Raw genomic sequence first — 20610 nt, 5'->3', positions numbered from 1 at the left:
TATAATATCACTATAAATATGAGTTTGATTTAAAAATAAAAGTTGAAAGGCTATATTAGTCTATTTAACTTAACACTCGAATTAAAGTTGATGGACTGAACGCCTATTTTACCTTATTTTTTCGAGGCTCAGCTCTTCTTCGGATGATTTCTTTCTCGGTTGTAGCGGATGCAAGGCACAGGAGGACGAGGAGAAATTTGCGATTTCACCGTTCTGATCCCGCATTCTGGAACAACAAAGATCTCAGGTCGGGGTCGCCGGCTCCGGCCTCCGTCTCACGCGCGGGACCTCCAGCTGCTGCGCGGGGACGACGGGTCCCTGTTTCTCTCGGGCCTGGTGCGGGACGAGGAGCGGGGCCACCGGGTGCACCCAGCGCGTGCGGCCGACCACACGGTTGAGCTCGTCGGTCGCGGCGGCCATGGCGTCAGGCCGGCGCAGGAGCTCCGACATGGCCCACTCTATCGTCACCCCCGAGCTCTCCGTTCCTCCGGCGATGATGCCCTGGATGAAGGCCTTCAGGCCATAGCGCGTGAGCCTGGCCCGTCCGAAGTTTCCAATTATTTGGTATTCCCACGCGCGGGGAGATTACCTTGGGATTTGTCAAAAATTCCAATTAGTAAATGGAAACGGAGGCTTTAAATGCGCGGGTAGTCGAAGCCGCCGCGAGAGGAGAGACTCGCCAGCTATCCGAATAACCCCCATCTACTTTGAGCTTCTGATTCGATTGGTTCGGCGAACCGCGCTTGCAGGGGCCTCGGCAGCGAGATGTTGCTGCGCCGGCACCGCGGACCGGCGCGGCTGTGGGTCGCCGTAGCGGCGCTGGCGACCGGCACCATCTGGCTCTGGTCCTCCTCCGTGGGTCCCCTCGGCACCTACAGGGTCCAGGTGTGCCCGCCTCGCCAACTCCTGTTTCTACACTGATTTCGTTGCTGTTTCTTCTGTTTGGCTTGGAGTGAAGGGCGATAGCAAAGTTAAAGTAAGTGAAAGGTCCTGGGATTGAATTGTGTTATGCTAAATGCATTGAATTGAATTGAATTGTATATACAATGCTTATTTGAATTTCTACCAAATTACATCTTATACTGACATCAGTGCTACTACTCAAGGATTCTGTTGTAAATGAGTTGTGGAGAACTGCAGATTCAGATGGTTGGAGAGCATCTTCTGCACCACGCACCTATTGGCCTCGTAAGTTTCTATCTGTATCCTCCAAGAAGTTACTGATCTGGTCTTATGCCATTCTGGATGATGGCAAAATGAAATCCTGAAATTCGATCTCTATACTTGCAGCCCCACTAACTGAATCTGAGAGCAATGGGTGCTTGCGTGTCTGGTGCAATGGTGGCTTGACCCAACAACGCACTGCTGTATGATTAATATAAAGAATTTTCATCATGCAAGCTTTATGTATTCATGGCAACATAACTAAGAGATTTAAGATTACTGCTGCCTTGATTTTGTAGATATGTAATGCTGTTGTTGCAGCACGAATCATGAATGCTACACTAGTGCTGCCAGAGTTAGACACAAATTCATTCTGGGATGATGAGAGGTACGCAAGTCTGAAATGTCTATCATGCAGGAAGATCATTGCATGCAAAGTTACCACAAACCCTGTTTTCTTTATGGTTCCTTCTGTCTGAGCAGTACTCCCTCCGTCCCAGTTTAAGTGCACGTTTGTGGTTCAAATTTTGTCCCGGAATAATGGCACGTTTAGGCCTGAAGGTTGCACAGATAGTGCAGCACTAGCTGGAAACGTGGCAGAGGAACACGTAGCAATGCAGCACTAGATTTTTTTTATTTCCTCTTTTGCCGGATGGGTCACGCTGGTATATTAAAAAAAAAGACGATACTCTGGAATGCTCTCGTCCACTCGTTCCTCCAATTCCCCATCGAGGCTTCTATCCTCATTGTGCCGGGGAGACGCCTCCCTTCGTCGCCTCTCCTTTCCCCTTCGCAGACCCGCACCACAGCACCAGCAACCTCTATCGATCCTCCCCCCGGTAGCCATGGTTGCAGATGGCAGGATGCGCTGCCGTAGCTGGCGGATGCAGGGTCGCAGCAAGATGACTAGCGCAAGCGGTGCTGAGCAGATGAAGCCCCACCATGGGATCCGTGGTCTCGTGAAGTCCGGCGGTGGCAACGGCAAGTCTGGTGACCGCAGGATTGAAACGCACGGTGGCGCAAGTGGGAGCGTCGGCCACATCGTCAAGCCAGGCGCCATCGATTCAGAGATCAAGCCAAGCAGTGCCGACTCGGCTAAGGATGCTTGGATCTGTGTCCGCGGGCACCGCATCACAATGGTGGGACGCATGAGAGTTGACGCCAATGGCGACGTCTACGTCCCAGACTCCGAGGATGAAGAGTCCGGCATGGTGGTGGATGCGGGCGGCGTGGAGATGGCCGATTTTGGGGCCGGCTCGGGTGCCGCGGATGGCGCCCAGATGGCCATTGTTGGAGTCCCCACCGAAACCATCTCGATTGGGTCCGTCGGAGTTGCGGAGGATGGCTTCGATGTGGTGACTAAGGGCGTCCCCGCTGATGCCGTCGAGGTTGCGTCCGACGGGGGCGCCACAGATGCCGTTAAGGTTGCAACTAGCGTAGGGACCAGCGAGGAGATGCACCCAAAGGTGGCTGCCCGCATGAATAAGTTGCTTGCCCAAATGGATCCTACCTTCCAAGACGTCTTTGTCAGCATGTTCAAGGTTATGGTGCCTGCTTTCTTCAAACCCTAGTTCATTTGCTGATGCTTGATGTGTGATGATAAAATAATATTGATGTGGGATCAGGATGTCTACTATGTGTGATGGTGAATGTTTATATGTGCTAATAGCTGTTCATATGTGCTACTGAATATGTATGTTTAAGTTATGATGCTTGTCTAATAATTAAGTGGTGTTCATCGAACCATTATGTGACCCTTAAATATAAATTTGTGTATTATGTTTTGCAACATGATGAGAGGGCGTGCTTATATGTACTAATTATTTGATATATCATTTATCAGACCACAAGGATCATGAGACGGCAAGCTACTACGTGAAAGCAATGGACTGAAATAGGTTATTACTTCGCCATATCCAATTATTTTTATGTCATGTTTAATATTTTCTACATACGAATACCCAGACATTTAAAGGCAAATGTTGACCAAATTAGAAAACTAAATCGATCAAAGGTAGTGAGTCTTCTTGTAAAATCTTAAACCTGAGAGTCAGTTGCTTAAAGCAGAGTTTTATACAGCTGTGCCTAATTCTTAATTACAAAAGCTGTGGTTTGTACAACATTATCCATACAGTTAGTTACTTAAAGACTGCATCACATTCTCATATAACTGGCGGTCCACAGTAAGGCTTTTAGGCAGCATACCTAGTGCCTCAAGCCTATCTTTGTCCATGTGAGGAATCTTGTATCTATTCCCACCACCATCTTTCATTACCTCAATCAAACAGCCTTGTAGTGTGAGAAAAACCCTATTCAAAGTTGATGGATCACATTCATTGAATTCTTTTTGCACATTCGCAATCAGCTCATCTATGCTCCCAGAGATCGTACCATAGGCTAAGGATTGAAGAGAATTAAAGAAGCCTAGGTCTAGTACATTCATATCCGGGGAATTTGGAGGTTGGTTGATGATCTGTATGTCCATCCCTGTCTGTGCTACAGCAACAGCAAATTGTTCATCATTCACTGGCACGTGCGAAGGGGCCTATCTTGCTGGATCCAAATGGTCCTTCCTACATCTTCTCGAGGCCATCGTGCAACAATAGCTGGCAGAACTTTAGCAATCATATACGACCTCATCATATCTCGATCTACCTTGATAGACTTGGTGACTAGGGTTCCCCTTCCTCTATTACGGCTTCTTCATTTTGCTAATTAATGTAAGGATCACAAATTAGAACCGCAAATTAATGTAAGAAAGTGAAACAAGTGTGGTACCTTTCTGATAAACGCCCACACTCCTATCTTTCCATCAAAAGTACAATTACCTGCATCATCATATCTAGGTCTGGCCACTGCCGTCAATAACATAACTTTGCCAATAGAATTTTTATTTTGCACAGTCCTGTATGGGTCCTCCTCTTCCGGGAGTAAATAGTAGGTCCTGTTCTTTTTTGTGGTGTTGTACCACTTCTCATCTAGGTGGATGATGTTTTCCATGTCAATGAACTTAGGTTCATTTGGTAATGTCCTTTGATCTAACATGCAAATACACCACCGTAGTCTGTCTGTCTTGTTTACTTCCTTCAATAGAGGTTTTAGTGTGTTGGAGTGGCGTCGTAGTTTCCCTTCCTTGAACTACCTATGCACAGTGCTCTTTGGTACACCAATGGCTTTAGCTAGAGATCGTATATTAGTCCTCTTATGCAAGGGAACTCTAAGAACCTCTGATAGATGGACTTGTTTTGTTTTGCGCCCACAGTTCATTGGCTTCCTTGATCTAACATCCACTGGTCTTCCTTGTGCACGGCACTCCTTAACCCTCCGCCACACACGTTGCACTTGATACCTACTAACTTGTAACATTTCGGCAACTCTAGTTGTAGTGTTCCTTTTTAATCTTCCATGCATACTTCTCTCGAGCAATGCTGCATAAATTTTATGCCTTTCAGTTTCTGTCAAATTCCTGGACTGATGTGAAATATTTTCATTTGCATGGTGATATTCAAGATCTGAGTCGTCTAATTCATCCTCATCAAAGGCTTCTGCAGTATAGCATCCACACCATAGTCTTGCATGTACTCCATCATATCTACAATGAAAACAAGTGATCAGTTCTTCTACCTAATATTGTAGCCCAAAGGTTACTTGTTTGACCAAGTCTAATCAATGTGCCACATTATAAAATGATTGATAGCCTTGGTGGACTGATATAACAAAGAGAACACATTACCTTCATTTGGTTGTTGCAGCTCAGAAGGATCAACGTTGAGATCTATTCCATGCATAGCAACCTGCTCATGGTCATAGAAGGCTATGTCTGTGATATCAGCATTGACACCGTAGTCTTGCATGTACTCCATCATGTCTACAATGAAAACAGGTGATCAGTTATTGTACCTAATACTGTAGCACAAAGGTTACTTGTTTGACCCATTTGTACTCAATGTGGCACATTATAAAATGATTGATAGCCTTGGTGGACTGAGATAACTAAGAGAAGACATTACCTTCATTTGGTTGTTGCAGCTCAGAAGCATCAACATTGAGATCTATTCCATGCATAGTAACCTGCTCATGTTCATGAAAGGCTATGTCTGTAGTATCAGCATCGACACCATAGTCTTGCATGTACTCTGTCATGTCTATAATGGAAAAAAGGTGATCAGGTGTTGAACTTAATACTGTAGCCCAAAGGTTACTTGTTTTACCCCTTTCTAATGAATTTGCCACACTATAAAATGATTGATAGTCTTGGTGAACTTATATAACTAAGAGAACACATTACCTTCATTAGGTTGTTGCAGCTCAGAAGGATCAATGTTGAGATCTATTCCATGCATAGCAACCTACTCATCTTCCTGGAGAAGTTGGGACTGAGCTTCTTGAAGCCGGAGGACTTCATCTTGCAGGACATGGACTTCATCTGCTTGCTCATCTAGTAGTTCTCCATTTAGATCAGGCAAGTGATGTTCAGCTTCTTCATCTGGTATTGTGTTTAGATCAATGGCCATGGCTGATGGTGAACTGGATTGCAGGCTGAAATGGATGATCTGGAGCATGTGATGTGCTTATATAGTGGGGCACTGCTGCTATGGCGCCCGGCAGTTCAAATTTTGCATGTCTGTAATGGCGCCACTTTTCTCTTTGTAAATGGTTCTAGTACATTGGTGCGATTTTTCTCTTCCAGGAGGTTCTGGAGTGTAAACGTGGCATACGGCTGGCTTTCAAGTTTACCCCGCACAGTGCTGGAAGCCTACGGCACTGGGTACGCCCTTTTTTACTGTAAACGTGGCACGTATCTGGCTTTCAAGTACACTGCAATCATTACTGCATTTTCAATCCATCTGTAACATCTGAACAGGGGTAAAATGGTCATTTGCCATGTACGTTAATTTGCTCCCCCGGTCCTTGAAATGCGCTTATATTGGGACGGAGGGAGTATTTTTTTTTCTTCCTGCAAAGTAAAAGCAGTGTCCCCTAAAGTTCACTGTACAACTTTTCTTATCAAATATTCTGCAGTTTGCATTGATTGATTTATATAGTTTCATAATGCTTTTTATGCCTAATGTACATGGTATTACCATAAGATATTGACATAATCCAAATGTTGATTAACTTTGTAGAAGTATTTGAGTCCAGGTGATAGTAGATAATTAGGACTTCATAACTACTAGTCAGGTTATTGGAAAGTAGCATACTTCTAAAATGATGAAAATGTATCTATATAAACTAATTTGCAGTGTCAGAATTTGTTGGAAAGATTACTTCGTTACAGTAGAACTTTAGAAGAAACTTTTACTGTTAAGAATCTTAAGATGAGTTCATCCTAATAGGACTAGGAGGAACTTTTACAGTCTACAAACCCTTAGGTCATTACAGTTTGTCACCTTTTCAGCATTCTTGCCTGAAACATTCATAGTATACAAGATGAATTGTGAGCTAAGTTGTAAAAAAAAATGAAACTTTTTTTTATTAAAGGTAACGGTGCAGATATTATTGACACGCTTTGAAATCCTTATTTTTTGTTTTTGGGTAATGCGATCATGAAGATGTTAGAAGCTATGGTGAAAGTTAGTTGACAAACCCAAAACTATCGGTTAACACCTGACTATGATTTTCAAATAATAAGGTGGCTATTGCATATTAGTATGCTGCACTCCTTGCAAGATAATTTATTTGGTAATTATAACGAGCTCCAATTTTTCTACATTGACATTGATTTCACTTCTTCTCTGGCTTTGCAAGATTGTTCTTGGTTTGGTATTGACTTTTTTTTTGTTTGTTTGCATTTATGTACGGGACCAGTGGTTTTGTAGATATATATGATGTTCCCCACTTCATCAAGACATTGAAATATGATGTTCGAATTGTTATGAGCGTTCCAAAAATAACTGCACAAGGAAAGACCAAGAAGCTCAGAGCATATAAGGTGAATATATTTATAGCATTGCACACTAAATTTAGCTATACTAAATTCACCTTTTCTATATCTTTGAAAAGTCATTCTTTTTTCTAGATATTCTATACTTATGGAATACCTTTTTATCCTTACAAATTGACCCACCTAGAGATGCACCAGTTACTTGGTACAGAACAACTGCACTGGAGAAGATAAGGAAGTATGGTGCGATATATTTAACTCCATTTTCACACCATTTGGCAGAAGAAATTGATGATCCAGAGCTCCAGAGATTGAGATGCAGGGTGAATAATCATGCACTACGATTTAAGGCAGATATCATGAAAACAAGCAGTGATATAGTGAATAAGCTCCGTTCAGAAGGCCATTTCATGTCAGTTCATCTTCGGTTTGAGCTGGATATGCTTGCATATGCCGGGTAGGACTTTGATCAAATCACAGTATGTGATTGCTTAATGCTGTGTATCCATTGATGGAGAAGTCAATCCCTGGATTTTTTCTGTAACAAGCTAAAGTGCCTACGGCAACTCATTTGCGACTAAAAGGCTTTGTTGTTGTAGGCGTAGGAAAGTCTTGATGAGGGCCAAACATGGCCCTTACGGGGAACTCATACCATTTATTCATTCATTGATATCAAATTATTAAGATGAAGTCATAATGGCCATTTTCAATCCTGGGTACTAGAATTTTAGAAAACTATTGTCTTATTTAGTTCATTAATTTTGACTATTGTTGATAATGTATATAGGAAAATCTGTTATATGCAGTGGTTATTACTTGTGTGTCTTGCCATGTAATTTTTGTGTTGCTAGAGATGAGCATACCTTACTCCCAAAATGAAAACTGCAGGTGCTTCGACATATTCACACCTAAAGAAAAGGAAATCCTGTTGAAGTATCGGAAAGAACATTTTCCAGAAAAGATATTTGACTGCAGGTGAAGAAGGCTTATTGGAAAGTGGCCTTTAACTCCAGAAGAGGTACTGATTCTTCTTATTGACATTGTTCCTGATGTTTGTTGAGTGCTAATATATAATCTAATTGTGTGCTGACATTGGATGGGGATACAAATTTAGGCTGGTAAGCGCATGCTAGTGCATTTTCTTGCGTCTTAAGCTCCATGGGTACGTTTTTATATTTACATTACATTTTCAATTTAAATGACCAACAATGGTTTACCAAATATATGTAGGTAACATGAATTCTTGTTCTTGCTGCGCACTTGCTATTGTTTTTACCTTCTCTTTACGTATCGTGGACAAAAATATCCTTTCACTAAAAGCAAGGCCCACACAATCTTTCGTCGCATTGTGTTTGCTATTCATGATTTGTATGTCTGCGTTCTAGTTTCCATGATTGCTTGAACATCTTATACAATTCCGTGCATGTCTACCTTTATGGTCCTCGAACCACAAAACCAGACTACCAGAGCATTGGAGAACTTTGGCCCTCAGACTAAGCCCTACATTTTTGGCCCACACATGGTAGTGAATTTATCATTTTTGTATCATTAATCCAGATTGAGTTTGAAACACAGTCTAAGTAGGCTGTGCCAAAGTTCAATCATTTTTAAGCTTCTAAGTATGCTTTGCTAATGGAGCTTCCAAACTTGCAACTTTTAGGGTGTTTTGACCCATTCTGATTGGTAAGTAAGCTTCCAAACTTTGGCCCTCAGACTAAGCCGTGCATTTTGTTGTCCCGGACATGGCAATGGTTGGGTCCACAATACACCTTTGTTCCTTCAAATATTATTTCTTTAAAGCACAAAAATGTGGGATGACAGTATATGAAAAATAAATATCAGAGCCATCATAACCAACTTTTCTGTTGAATAAATATTTACATAATCCATAAGGACGAGTTTTTTCTACACTTGCGTGTAGCTACTCTCATCATCAATATGCCATTGTGTGTATGTCCGCATACTCATTTATCACTTTGAGTATGTTCATATACTTATTTTAAAATACTTCAAAGGTATATACATGAAAAATTTTAAAAGCAGCCCTATTTTTTAAATATACTATGATTATACCTTAGTATTAATATATAAAATAAGTATGTCCATATAATCTATGTATGGTCACATACCCAACATATATATCATCATAGTTATTCTAGTATGATTACATACTCCGCGTACATACTTTTCGTTAGAGCAGATACGTCATGTATCATGAGATACACACATGGGAGTAGCTACAAGCGAGTGTAGAAAGGAATTTTCCTAATCCATAAATAATAAAAAATGTTCTATTTATATTGTTTTGCAGGTAGGTCTTATTCTACGTGCTATGGGATATGATAGCACAACACGGATTTACCTTGCTTCTGGCAAGATCTTTGGTGGGAAACGATTCATGAAGCCATTCAAGGCTATGTTTCCACGTCTAGAAAACCATAGTATGGTCGGAACTGGAAAGCTGGAAGAGAATACCCGAGGGCTAGCGGGGTCAGCAGTTGATTACATGGTCTGTCTCCTGTCAGACATTTTTATACCCACATATGATGGCCCGAGCAACTTCGCAAACAATCTCATGGGCCATCGCCTATACTATGGTTTCCAAACCACAATCACACCAAACAGGAAGGCCCTTGCTCCGATATTCATGGATAGGGAGGAAGGTCATGCATCTGGATTTGAGAAGAGAGTCAGGCAGGTCATGTTGAACACCCATTTTGGCACCCCCCACAGGCGCATCCATCCAGAGTCTTTCTACACAAATTCATGGCCAGAGTGCTTCTGCCAGACAAAAGCTAGGAATCATGCTGACCATTGCCCACCCGACAATGTAAATGATGTCCTTGAAAGTCAGTTCCAAAATAAAGAAGATATAGGAGTGGAAGCTAATAATCAAATTGACTTCACCAGCCAAACCGAAGAGTTGGCTGGTGGACATGAGTTGTCTTGATGATGAGCAGAAAGCATATGTGAGTGCAATGTGTAAGGAAATCTTGGTAGCATGGATGGGGTGGGGCCTTGGGGGACAACGGAAGTGTATGATGAAGCTTATGGTTTCAAGGTTTTCTTCGCGCAATTGTTGTTTTTCCATGCTAGTAGTATTTTTCTATCAGTCTGGAGGCAATTGGCATACGGTGGCGCCAAAGCTGTGCTTCATTCCTGCAGGCTATCAGTAAACCAGGTAGGGTAGGGGTGAGAGCTCGGAGACTGTCGTGTCGATGATTCCATAGTTGCTAGCAGCAGAGGACAGTCCCCGATCCCCGACATCGGCGCCACGCCGCCCAGCTAGCTTCGCGCCCCGCCCATTCTGGGCCTACCCATGGTGCTGCGCTATCTCCGCCTTTCACCGCGAATCCTATATATTTTCTGGAAGTTTTTTTTCTTCCGGAATAACCATATTATCGATCAAAATGCTGATGGAAAAATACTAAAGTACCTTTAGTGTTAATTTTATGAGTGGTTCCTGGTCCATGAATTTTTTTATTTTGGTCCACATCTTAGGTTCTTCGTAACAGATTCTTTCTGTTTTTTTAACCATTAGATCTTGGACCATTCAGCAGCTCATAAAATTCCCAAGCACCATAAAATTTCTCATCTTTTGACAATTATATACCGCCAAGTAATTGTTTTCTGCGACCGTGCCTGACACGTATTTCATTAAGAGGTACCACCAAGTACTTGACCAACTTTTAGTTGAGTTTAATCTGTTTTGTGAGTTTTAGTTTTTCTCAAGCCACTGAAAATTCAAAATTGCAAACCTGAAACATGAGAGCTTCGAATATGCACACTTCAGATGGTACCTTGCAACTTCTCTGTTCTGAAGACACCAGCACAGTTGGTTTGGCATTGTCAGCTCCTCTCTATGAGGCAGAGAACTGACCATGATGGAAGAGTTGATGTTGCTTTACATGTTTCCTCAAACGGTACATTATTCATGCTTGCACTGCTCTCCTAGTGATTAGTGATGTATTTTATTCAATATCTTCTAAAGTAGGTCCTGTTCTTCAATTGCTTTCTCCTTTAACTTGAGCTAAAGAGCTCATCCTAGTACCTGATGGCTGGTTGTGACTTGTGAATGTTAAGGGTATAATGGTAATATCCTAGTATCTAGGGTTTGGGGCCCCAAACCCTAGATACTAGGATATTACCATTATACCCTTAACAAAGCAGCAGCCCCTCCCCCTCATGGATCCGTCGCCGCCGTCCTCTGCCCGTCGCCCCTGCGTCCTCCTCGTGCCGCCAGTTGCGGCCGTTCTCCCGTCGCGGATCCGGCGGCTGGAGGTGGCCGCCATCTTCATCTGGCCTCTGCCCGTCGCGGATCTGCCGTCCCCTTCCCTCCTGCACCGCCGTCGCGGCCCCTCAACCGCCGCCCGTCGCGGCCTCCCCGCGGGAGCGGCCCGTCACCCGTTGTAGCTCGTCCTCATCTGCGCCCGTCGCGCGGAGCCCGTCCGTCGCGCCCGTCGAGCGGCCGCCGTCCGCTCCGTCCGCGCCTGGCTGTCGCGGAGCCGTCCGTTCGTCCGCCGGCTCTCCTCCGCCCGTTCATCCTACTCTCCACCTCCGTAACATGGTATCAGAGCTCCAGATTTCTTAGATCCGGTCCGCCACCCTCGATTCACCGCTGCGCTGCCCCTGGGAGCATCGATCTTGCTCCTGGGGGCAGCATCTCCTTCAATCCCCAAACCCTAGATACTAGTATATTACCATTATACCCTTAACACCCCCTCTCAAATGCAACGTGAATGCAATGACGTTGCATTTGGAGAGTTGATACTAAGCACTAGACTCAACATAAACATGAAAATGATACGTCCAAAATGAAAGATGTCGTCGAAGCGTGCAACTCTTGAACATGTCGATGTAGATGATCTCCTCCACAAGAGGGTATTGCCTTCACAACCGTACTTCACCAAATAGCTCGAGTCTTCACAAACCAATACATCGACTCTTCAACATGAACCTTGCTTTGGAGACTTTGAACTGAGCGACCAACGAGATTAGTGATGTGCCAAATCGAGCCAAATGGGAATAGAGATAAACCACATCTGCAAGACGGCATGCTGTGGTACTATCGTGTTGATGACTAAGAAGGCCACTTGGTGATGAAATATAGCAAGAAGGCTACGAAAAGGCCAAATGGCAAAGATGCATCAACCATGACGACGAAGATGGGTTGCCACACATCATGGCAAATCCGAAAAAGAAAATGATGGCTGATTTGGCAACTAGGATGTAGGCACGCACGGCATTGACGAACTGAAGATATGCAATTGGACTTGGATTGATGTTGATGCAAATGACACCAATGCTAGCAGCTGATTTGGATGAAAACTAATGGAAATATGACACAATATAGTAGATACTAGCTGCAGGACAGATGCTATATAGCAGGAGCAAAAGGCACTTTGCCTCAAAACAGCAGAAATATATGACAATATACTATGGATAGGCAACAACAAGCAGCAAGCACAAGCAAAAGATGGATGGATTGACAGTGATGCAATGAAATTTAGGAAATTGGCCTTAACACTATAAGCACTTAAGCAGCAGCAATCAACAGGCAAAAGGAGACGGTGGAGCCTTGCACTAAGAGCAGCAAAGGACTGATGTATATGTCAATTGAACCAGCAAGCCACGAGAGGCAGCCCAACCAGCAGGAAACAAGACCAACCAGCAGCAGGCAGTAGCAGAACAGAGCAGTTCATATATGAGCAGAGCAGAACAGAGCAGCACAGCTGCACCCGCACCCCCTGTCTGCACTGCAGAGGCCCCAACGGGAGGCTAGGAAGAAGACCCAGGCGGGCAGCAGCAGTACGTCCACAACGAGCGGACGGACGACGACGGGCGGCGCGACGGAGCGGACGGCGGCGCTGGACGGCCTCCGCGATGGGCGGAGATGAGGACGGGCCGCCGCGCGCCGATGGATCCGCGACAGGCGGAGACGAGGATTCACCGCTGCGCTGCCCCTGGGAGCATCGATCTTGCTCCTGGGGGCAACATCTCCTTCAATCCCCAAACCCTAGATACTAGGATATTACCATTATACCCTTAACAGTGAAGAGCAGCTTATGCTCAGTAGTTTTCATGGTGACCCATAGCTTCAAATCATTGTCTACCTTACATCTTGTCAGAACGCTGGTTCACTGAACAAGCTTTAATTCCAGAGAAGCATGAAGCATCTGAATTTAGGAAACCTTCATTCTCATTGAGGTGCCTTATGCTGGAGACGAATGTAAATACTACATTGTAGACTATTGTGACAGTGCCACAAGGCCCACAATCCCATCATGTTTATTTTCCTGTTCCACCAAGTTGCGATTCCATTGAGATTTTTTAAATATTATTAAATCTTATTGCGTGATTTCTATTATCTTGGACAATCAGAAGCATAATAATAAACATCAACCTTATCTTTTACCTGCAGTAGTCTCCAAATATGTGGTACCTGTAGACCGTGTGCTTGTGCATCTTCCTATCCTATTTGACATAACTGTTGTGCTACAGGAAAATGATTCTAGACTATTGTAGCCAAATGCTTATAAATCCTAAATGTTTCGAATCATTCTCATTTCTATCTTTCCTTATTATGCCAATTACAATTTACAAATAAAATTATGATCATATTTCTGTTTTGGCTATAAAAAGTGATTATTAATTACTCAAGCCATTTAGAAATAGAGAAACTTTAGGTTAAACACCACTGCAGTAGCAAATTAAACCTGATCTCTTCTTCCCAAATCTAGTGCCGCCCTAAACCCAACCCCGAAACCCTAACCTGGCAGCAGCTAAGCTCCGACTATCTTCATGATTCGGGATCGAGGCATGTCGTCATGCCTCCGTGTCTTTAGGATTTTCAGGGACACTCTTAGTGATCACATGTCTTCCGAGAGCATTCTTTCACGTCTCCCACACGTGTGACGTGTCTTCATGACATCCAGCAGGTCTTCAGACTTCAGAGGCTGGGTTTGGGGGTATTCAGGGTACAGTGAGGTCTCCATCAATAGATGAGAAAATTCGACAAAGAAACTTCACCTGCAATGGTCTATAACACGAGGCTGGACCCTGTCTTGTGAGTTGTGACTATGATAACCATCCAGCTTTACTCAAATCCTGCTAGCTAAGTGGCTGTGAATTGTCGTGAGCAATTGGTTGGTGGATCCGAAATCTTACGTGGTTTATCTCGGCATGATTCGCCATTAGCACATCAGTTAAAACTGTTACGTTGGGGAAGGAGAGACTGAACTATCAGTTGTATTGAGATATGCCCAAAGGGCTATATATACAAGAGGAGACCCCAAACCCTAGAATATGTGAAGTGACTAAACTACCCTTGACACATATATATACTCTAACACCCCCTCTCAAATGCAACGTGAATACAATGTCGTTGCATTTGGAGAGTTGATACTAAGCACTAGACTCAACAAAAAGAAAATGATACATCCAAAGTCCAAAATGAAAAGATGTCATCAAAGCGTGCAACTCTTGAACTTGTCGACGTAGATAATCTCCTCCACAAGAGGGTACCGCCTTCACAACCATACTTCAGCAAATACCTCAAGTCTTCACAAACCAGTACTTCAACTCCTCAAACATGAGCCTTGCTTTGGAGACTTGAACTTGACAATATGTGTCAAACCAGCCAAACGGAGAGGAGAGAGTTCACTGCTGCAAGACGGCAGGCAGCGAGATGACATGATGATGACGACAAATAAATGGCCATTGGTCATGATGTGGAGCAAAACGGCTCCGAAAGGGACCGAGAGGGCATTGCCGCACCAACGATAATGATGTGATTAGCTAAATCGACGGGACTCAGCTAACCATAAAACAAAGAAGAAGAAATTGGCTGACTGACAATGAATTTGTGGACACGCACGGCTTGGACGAACTGAATATGAGCAATTGGACTTGGATTAACACCGATGCAATTGGCAATGACTGACAAATTGAATGAAATGGTGGACATGATGTGGATCGACGTTGATGCAATACTAGCAGCAGACTTGGATGGACTCAACAGAAACAACAAGCAAGGGTACTAGCAGCAGGCAGCAGCAATAGCAACAGGCAAAAGATGACAGTGGATAGGAGCAGCCCAAAGTATAGATGCAGGCTGATTTGCAAGGATGGCCAAGCAAGCTGAAATGGAAGGAAGGTCCAGCACCATGATGCACCAGCGAGCACTAGCAAAAGCAGAGGGCACATGCCCAAAAGGATATGTTTGCTTGCTGAAGATGCAGAGAACAGCTCAAGCTGGTGAAGCAACAGAGGGCGCTGGAGGCCGGACAACAGCTGGAGTCGAGGACGTCGGCAAGCTGGAGCAGATCCGGCTGCGCGCCGGGATAGGGGAGGTGCCACTCGCGGGGGTTGCGGCGGCGGCCTGCAGCGAGCCGCGCAAAGAAAGCGGAGCCCCGGCGCGGCGCGGACGGCGGACGGGCGCGCGGACGGGAAGTGGACGGCGGCGCTGGACGGCCTCCGCGACGGGCGGAGATGAGGACGGGCCGCCGCGCGCTTCGTAACGGGCGGATCCGCGACAGCAGAGGCCGCCGCGACGGCCGAACGGGCAAGTGGCCGCGGCAGCGTCCGCAACGCGCGGACGGCCGCGCAGACGACGCGAGGATGAAGACAGCCGGCGGAGGAGGCAGGGACGACCGGATCCGCGAGGCTGGATGGCAGCGGGATGGCGGGGACGGCCGGATCCTCGACGGTCGGACGGCGGCCGCGCAACGGCGCGGATGGATCCGCCGCGATGGGCGGCGGACAGAGGACGGCGGCGCCGGATCCATGAGGGGGAGGGGCTGCTGATCCCTTCCCGCAAGCGGATCGACGACGGCGGGGTAGAGCCGCGATGGCGGCACCCGACGGGGAAAGAAATTGGGTAAGTGCTGCTGCTGTGACTCAATACCTAAGAGAAAAAAAATGGGTTTGGGGATGAGGATGCCGCCCCCAGGAGCAAGATGAAGCTCCCACAGGAGCAAGATGAAGCTCCCAGGGGCAACGCAGCGACGAGGTCGGTGGCGGACGGATCTCACTGGAGCTGTGATACCATGTTACGTTGGGGAAGGAGAGACTGAACTATCAGTTGTATTGAGATATGCCCAAAGGGCTATATATACAAGAGGAGACCCCAAACCCTAGAATATGTGAAGTGACTAAACTACCCTTGACACATATATATACTCTAACAAAAACAATGTGTATTCCTATGTAAGAACTTCTTATATTGCCATTAACAGACCTCACTCTATGGTGAACGATCCGATCTCTGCAGAATATAAATATGAAATATGAACTGCTGTCCTGCATCGATTCTTACTTTGCAAGGAAAGGATGCTGTCTCTCCTTATCTGCTTCATTTTTTTTAAATACGCTTATGTGTTTGGGAATATGCATCGCAAGGTGCTTAGGGGCACATATAGAAAAGAAGTGTAACAATTCTTGCAACTGTCAAGGCAGTGATGTGTTGGGCTATGCCACACCTCTCACTTTATGATCAGATTTGTGCTCTGCGGCTATTGTTTGTTATGCATCTTGTTGTCATGATTCGTGCAGATAAGAACTTTACTGACACTAACCATTTAAACCAATATCCGTCATTTTAATGTCCTGTTCCAGGTTCATATTCTCTTACCACTTTCCAGCAGAGATACCTAGAGGTCATTTTCACTGCTCCAATTATACAGTTTATTCCTCTTTTCGGCATTTATCGAAAGTAGTGGATGGGACGAAACAAAATAAAATATATAACAACAACTGAAAAACCATGGGAGTAGCTACTAGAAAGGAATAAAGTGAGAATTTCCTGCCCACCATGCATCTTCCTCTTTATCATCCAATTCTCCATTTGGTTTTAGTGTGGAAGCATGGTGATGCCACTATTTATCTTCTTCCTTTTTAGTAGGATGCCTGCTTCGGCCATTTGATGATCATGCCTCACACCCATTCCTTGTTGTTAGTCTTCTTTGGACAGTGTTTCAGGATATGTGAGATGTGGCGAAAAGCAGCAGATAGTCGAGTTCCTTTGGTTCGTCAGATGAAAGATATGCCTGAGGTATCTGTCTTATAATCTATTGATGTTGCATCTTTGGTACCTCTCAATATTTCTACAATATATGAAGATGATAGTTCAAACTAACGGTATTCCAACTTAAATGTTTGAATCTGTTAGAAATTTGAATTTTGTGCTATATCTTAGTTTGGTGTTATTTGTTTTTAATTTGTTCTAGTATAATGGTTACGTGGCATGTTTGAGTTCCAACTGTTCCTATCGTTTTCGGAAGTGACTTTAAAGAGTTGGCTAGTGACCTCTTGAAAAGATTCTCCAATCATTTTTTTTCGTTTAGGCTCTCTTTTCTTGTAGTACCAAGTATCACTTTCTGTTCTGCTAGTACCAGTCCACTCACAGAGTTGCAATGTTTTAGTTGTTTTCTTGAAAGGCTATTGGAATATGTTTGCATACTCACTAAGAGGTGGGGTTGATATGCTTAAAGGAATCCATCTGTATCAGGAATTATGATATCGGCGCTACTGTAATTTTTCCTCGAAAAGTATACTGTTGTCCTATTTTAAAACAATGATAATTTTGAACATTGATTTATGTTTGCTTGTTCCATATGCATTTTCATTTTGTAGTTGTGGTAACGTAGTTAGTCTTAGTTTACGTGAGCTAGCCATCATCTTCGATTTTGTTTCAGCGATAACTGTAACTTTTCTAGATACAGCTTGGCCATAGTTACTACTCCACTTGTCTGTAATTTTATGAATTAAAAGGAAATTCTTTTATGTTAAATACTTACAAGGAATTTCAACGGTTGATACCATTTAAAGAGTAATTCTTCCAGAAACTCATTTGTAGCAGAAGATATCTTGTAAAGTTAGAATTTCTGGATTTAGTGAATATATCCTCTTCATCAATCACTAACAATCTTTGATGGCCTTGATCGTGTGATAGTGAGACTGGCTCGATCCTGACTCTCTGAATTGTAGAAAGGGTTTTCGATATGTATAAGTGATACAGATGAATGCGCAATTGTCTATATTTGTAAATTCATCATCTACTATCTAAAAAATACTTCATTTATCTTCTTATTTGCGAGCTTCTTAAGGAACAATAAGTTCTATGGTGTGACAGTTCTATGCATTTCTGTTGTGCAGCTTCTTGATATTCTGAAGTTCCTCGCTGTTTACACTGTAGCCACATAAACTTTATGTAGCAGAGACCCCCCCCCACGCAATTTTTTTGGTTTATAAAGTAAAGAGCTCATAGAGCAACTTGCAGCATTTGTACTTCAGCTATTTTCCAACAGGAGGGCATTATCAATGTAGAATAAAGATTCTGCATGTTATAAAATGTCCTGTTTCCCTCTATATATACACCCTAGTTCGTTTTGTGTCTCAGTGTGCCAATCTCAGTTCTCTATACCTTGCTTGCACTGACTGAGGTAGCCAAATATGGATTACTCAAATTTGCGGCGCCAGATCATTTCCATGAAGAAAAGCCTCTTCGATCAGGTAGCCAATCTCGGTTCACTGGGAACCTGTGATAGTAATGACTAACTGTGTAGCCACTTAGTTTTCACAGAATAATCAACGTAGCTCATTTCGATCAAATTTGGTTTTCTAAGGAACCAATGCTCGTTTTGTTAGATTTTGATCTGGTATAGACAATGCTCAAGTAGCTCCAATCTTACCATCTAAAAGTTACACAAGATATTCTGCTACATCATGCACACACATTGTGAATTTGTGATATTGAATTTAGTAGATAAATGGGAAGGATGTTGCCGACCATACAGGATAGCGTGCCACTTTATTTACCTATTTTCATATTCCTTTGAGAATATACAGAAAGGGGGGTTTTCAAACTTTACGGAATCATCATAATTTAGGATCATTTTGATCATACATTAGTTTCCGGTAGGCAAACATCAGAGTCCCCTTTATGCCTAGCTAGGTTGAAGCCTAGCCAAAACCACTTGCTGGAACTTGGTTGGTCTTTATATGGACTACCCAAAAGGTGATCTTTTGTGGTGCATTTTAGTGAGAATTTGCAACCATTAGGGGTAACCATAATTTTTTCGCCAGTTGATTCTAGAAAAAATTCACACAGTGTACAGGTTGCTACTTTTATCTTTCATTTTCCATTGTCATGTAACACATTATTCGGAGCAAATGAAAAACAGGAAATCCATGATATATGTTTTTTTCTTAATACTCTTTTACTCCATGTATCTTTATTTTATGTCCAATATGCCACCATAATTTTCACCACAATGTCTCAAACAATTAGAGAGACCGTTCTTAAGAGCGAAGTTATTTTTTTACAACAAGAGTTAATTCTTTTTTTATTTTTAATCTAACCCGCGCTTTTCCTGCAGGGTTACCTGGATGAACAGTTTAATCAGCTGGAAGAACTGCAGGATGATTCAAGCCCCAATTTTGTTGAAGAAGTGGTGGCTTTGTTCTTCAAAGATTCATCAAGGCTGTTGACAAACATAGAGCAAGCACTGTAAGTAGTATATGTCTTATTCATTTTACAGACAACTGGGATTTTCTGCTACAATGCACACATCAAACTTCTAAGACATAATACTAGCAGTCGAAAGCATCCTATTTAGTGCATTCACTTTTCAGTTTCTTGTGATGCAGTGAGAAGCACCCTCAGGATTTCTACCGGTTGGATTCTTTGGCGCACCAGTTCAAAGGCAGTGGATCAAGGTATAGAGGTGGTGAATATGCCCAGAAATATAGTGCAAACAATCGTTTTGCAGAACTCAGCAATTCAGAATCTTCTCATTACCTATTCTGGAATGTTTTTTTTAGAGTGCTCAGCTCACTGATACAAATATGATTAGCAAGATAGTTCAAGTTCACTAAAGGTATCCTCTTTTCTGCCACAGCATCGGTGCTCTGAGGATGAAGAATGAGTGCTCTATGTTCAAAGCACACTGCAGTAACAGGAATCTGGAAGGGTACATTTCATCACTCTTCCTCTATATCTGCATCTCATTCTTTTCCAGTGTGCTAACCTGTTTCACCATTCCTTGTCTCGCTCAGATGCCGCAGATCGCTCCAGAAGATGAAGAGGGAGCATGCCACCCTGAAGCAGAAGCTGGAGACATATTTTCAGGTAAACGCAGCACTCTAATCTGCAAAGACCAAAGGCTCTGTTGCTGCTCACTCTAGTTTGCAGTGTTTTTACATGGATGATGAGCATCTGTTCTTACCTATTTACCTCCTGCTGACGAGACAGTTGCTGAGGCAAGTCGGTCCTCGAGAGCGTGCAGTGAACTCATGGAAATAACAAGAATAGCGTGGAATGCAGTTCCAAAGGAAATAATGGTGTGGACTACCTCTGTTCCTTTGGACGAGTAGTATGCCCCTGAAGTTTTGCCCCTTCTGTTGCTCATGGGTCATGGGTGACGTGCTTGTGGTTTTTATACCGTCTGGTGCTGTTGTATACAGTTCGCTGCTCCTTGGTTAAATGTGGAGTCTCGCAATGTTTCTGTACTCTGAAATGTAATGGTATCAATATATATGGGTTCTGTCATATGATATCTGTC

At 43.5% G+C, this 20610-nt stretch overlaps 2 protein-coding genes and 1 pseudogene across 7 annotated transcripts; 2 read left to right on the top strand and 1 right to left on the bottom strand.

The window, feature by feature from the left end:
* Positions 1-60: 60 nt before the first annotated feature.
* On the top strand, positions 61-14399 carry LOC120697623 (annotated as a pseudogene).
* On the bottom strand, positions 3927-5721 carry LOC120697626. The gene is made up of 4 exons (XM_039980907.1): positions 5453-5721; positions 5175-5309; positions 4898-5032; positions 3927-4756 (listed from the first exon to the last, which is right to left on the bottom strand). Exons 1-4 carry the CDS (start codon positions 5505-5507, stop codon positions 4686-4688), a joined length of 396 nt encoding a protein of 131 aa, XP_039836841.1. The 5' UTR covers positions 5508-5721; the 3' UTR covers positions 3927-4685.
* On the top strand, positions 7937-20599 carry LOC120697625 (pseudo histidine-containing phosphotransfer protein 2-like). Of its 6 annotated transcripts, none has more exons than XM_039980903.1 (8): positions 7937-8066; positions 17005-17099; positions 18494-18559; positions 19426-19556; positions 19697-19765; positions 19948-20019; positions 20105-20177; positions 20301-20599. In XM_039980903.1, the coding sequence occupies exons 2-8, from the start codon at positions 17037-17039 to the stop codon at positions 20349-20351; spliced, it is 525 nt and encodes a 174-aa protein (XP_039836837.1). In that variant the 5' UTR covers positions 7937-8066; positions 17005-17036; the 3' UTR covers positions 20352-20599. The 6 variants fall into 6 exon arrangements, with proteins under 6 accessions (XP_039836837.1, XP_039836839.1, XP_039836834.1 ...); XM_039980900.1 differs by lacking the exon at positions 7937-8066 and adding an exon at positions 15661-16914; XM_039980905.1 differs by lacking the exon at positions 18494-18559.
* Positions 20600-20610: the final 11 nt, after the last annotated feature.

Source organism: Panicum virgatum, chromosome 3K (assembly GCF_016808335.1).
Source record: "Panicum virgatum strain AP13 chromosome 3K, P.virgatum_v5, whole genome shotgun sequence".
Lineage (NCBI taxonomy): Eukaryota > Viridiplantae > Streptophyta > Magnoliopsida > Poales > Poaceae > Panicum > Panicum virgatum.
This window is presented reverse-complemented; position numbering and strand designations above follow the sequence as displayed.

Coding starts and splice junctions, on each gene's coding strand:
- LOC120697626 (XM_039980907.1), bottom strand. CDS start 5,507: ATGCATGGAATAGATCTCAACATTGATCCTTCTGAGCTGCAACAACCT. Junction 5,310..5,452: donor GCTGCAACAACCTAATGAAG/GTAATGTGTTCT, acceptor TTTCCATTATAG/ACATGACAGAGTACATGCAA. Junction 4,757..4,897: donor GCTGCAACAACCAAATGAAG/GTAATGTGTTCT, acceptor TTTTCATTGTAG/ATATGATGGAGTACATGCAA.
- LOC120697625 (XM_039980900.1), top strand. CDS start 16,860: ATGCATCTTCCTCTTTATCATCCAATTCTCCATTTGGTTTTAGTGTGG. Junction 19,766..19,947: donor TTCAAAGGCAGTGGATCAAG/GTATAGAGGTGG, acceptor TTTCTGCCACAG/CATCGGTGCTCTGAGGATGA. Junction 20,178..20,300: donor AGCTGGAGACATATTTTCAG/GTAAACGCAGCA, acceptor CTGACGAGACAG/TTGCTGAGGCAAGTCGGTCC.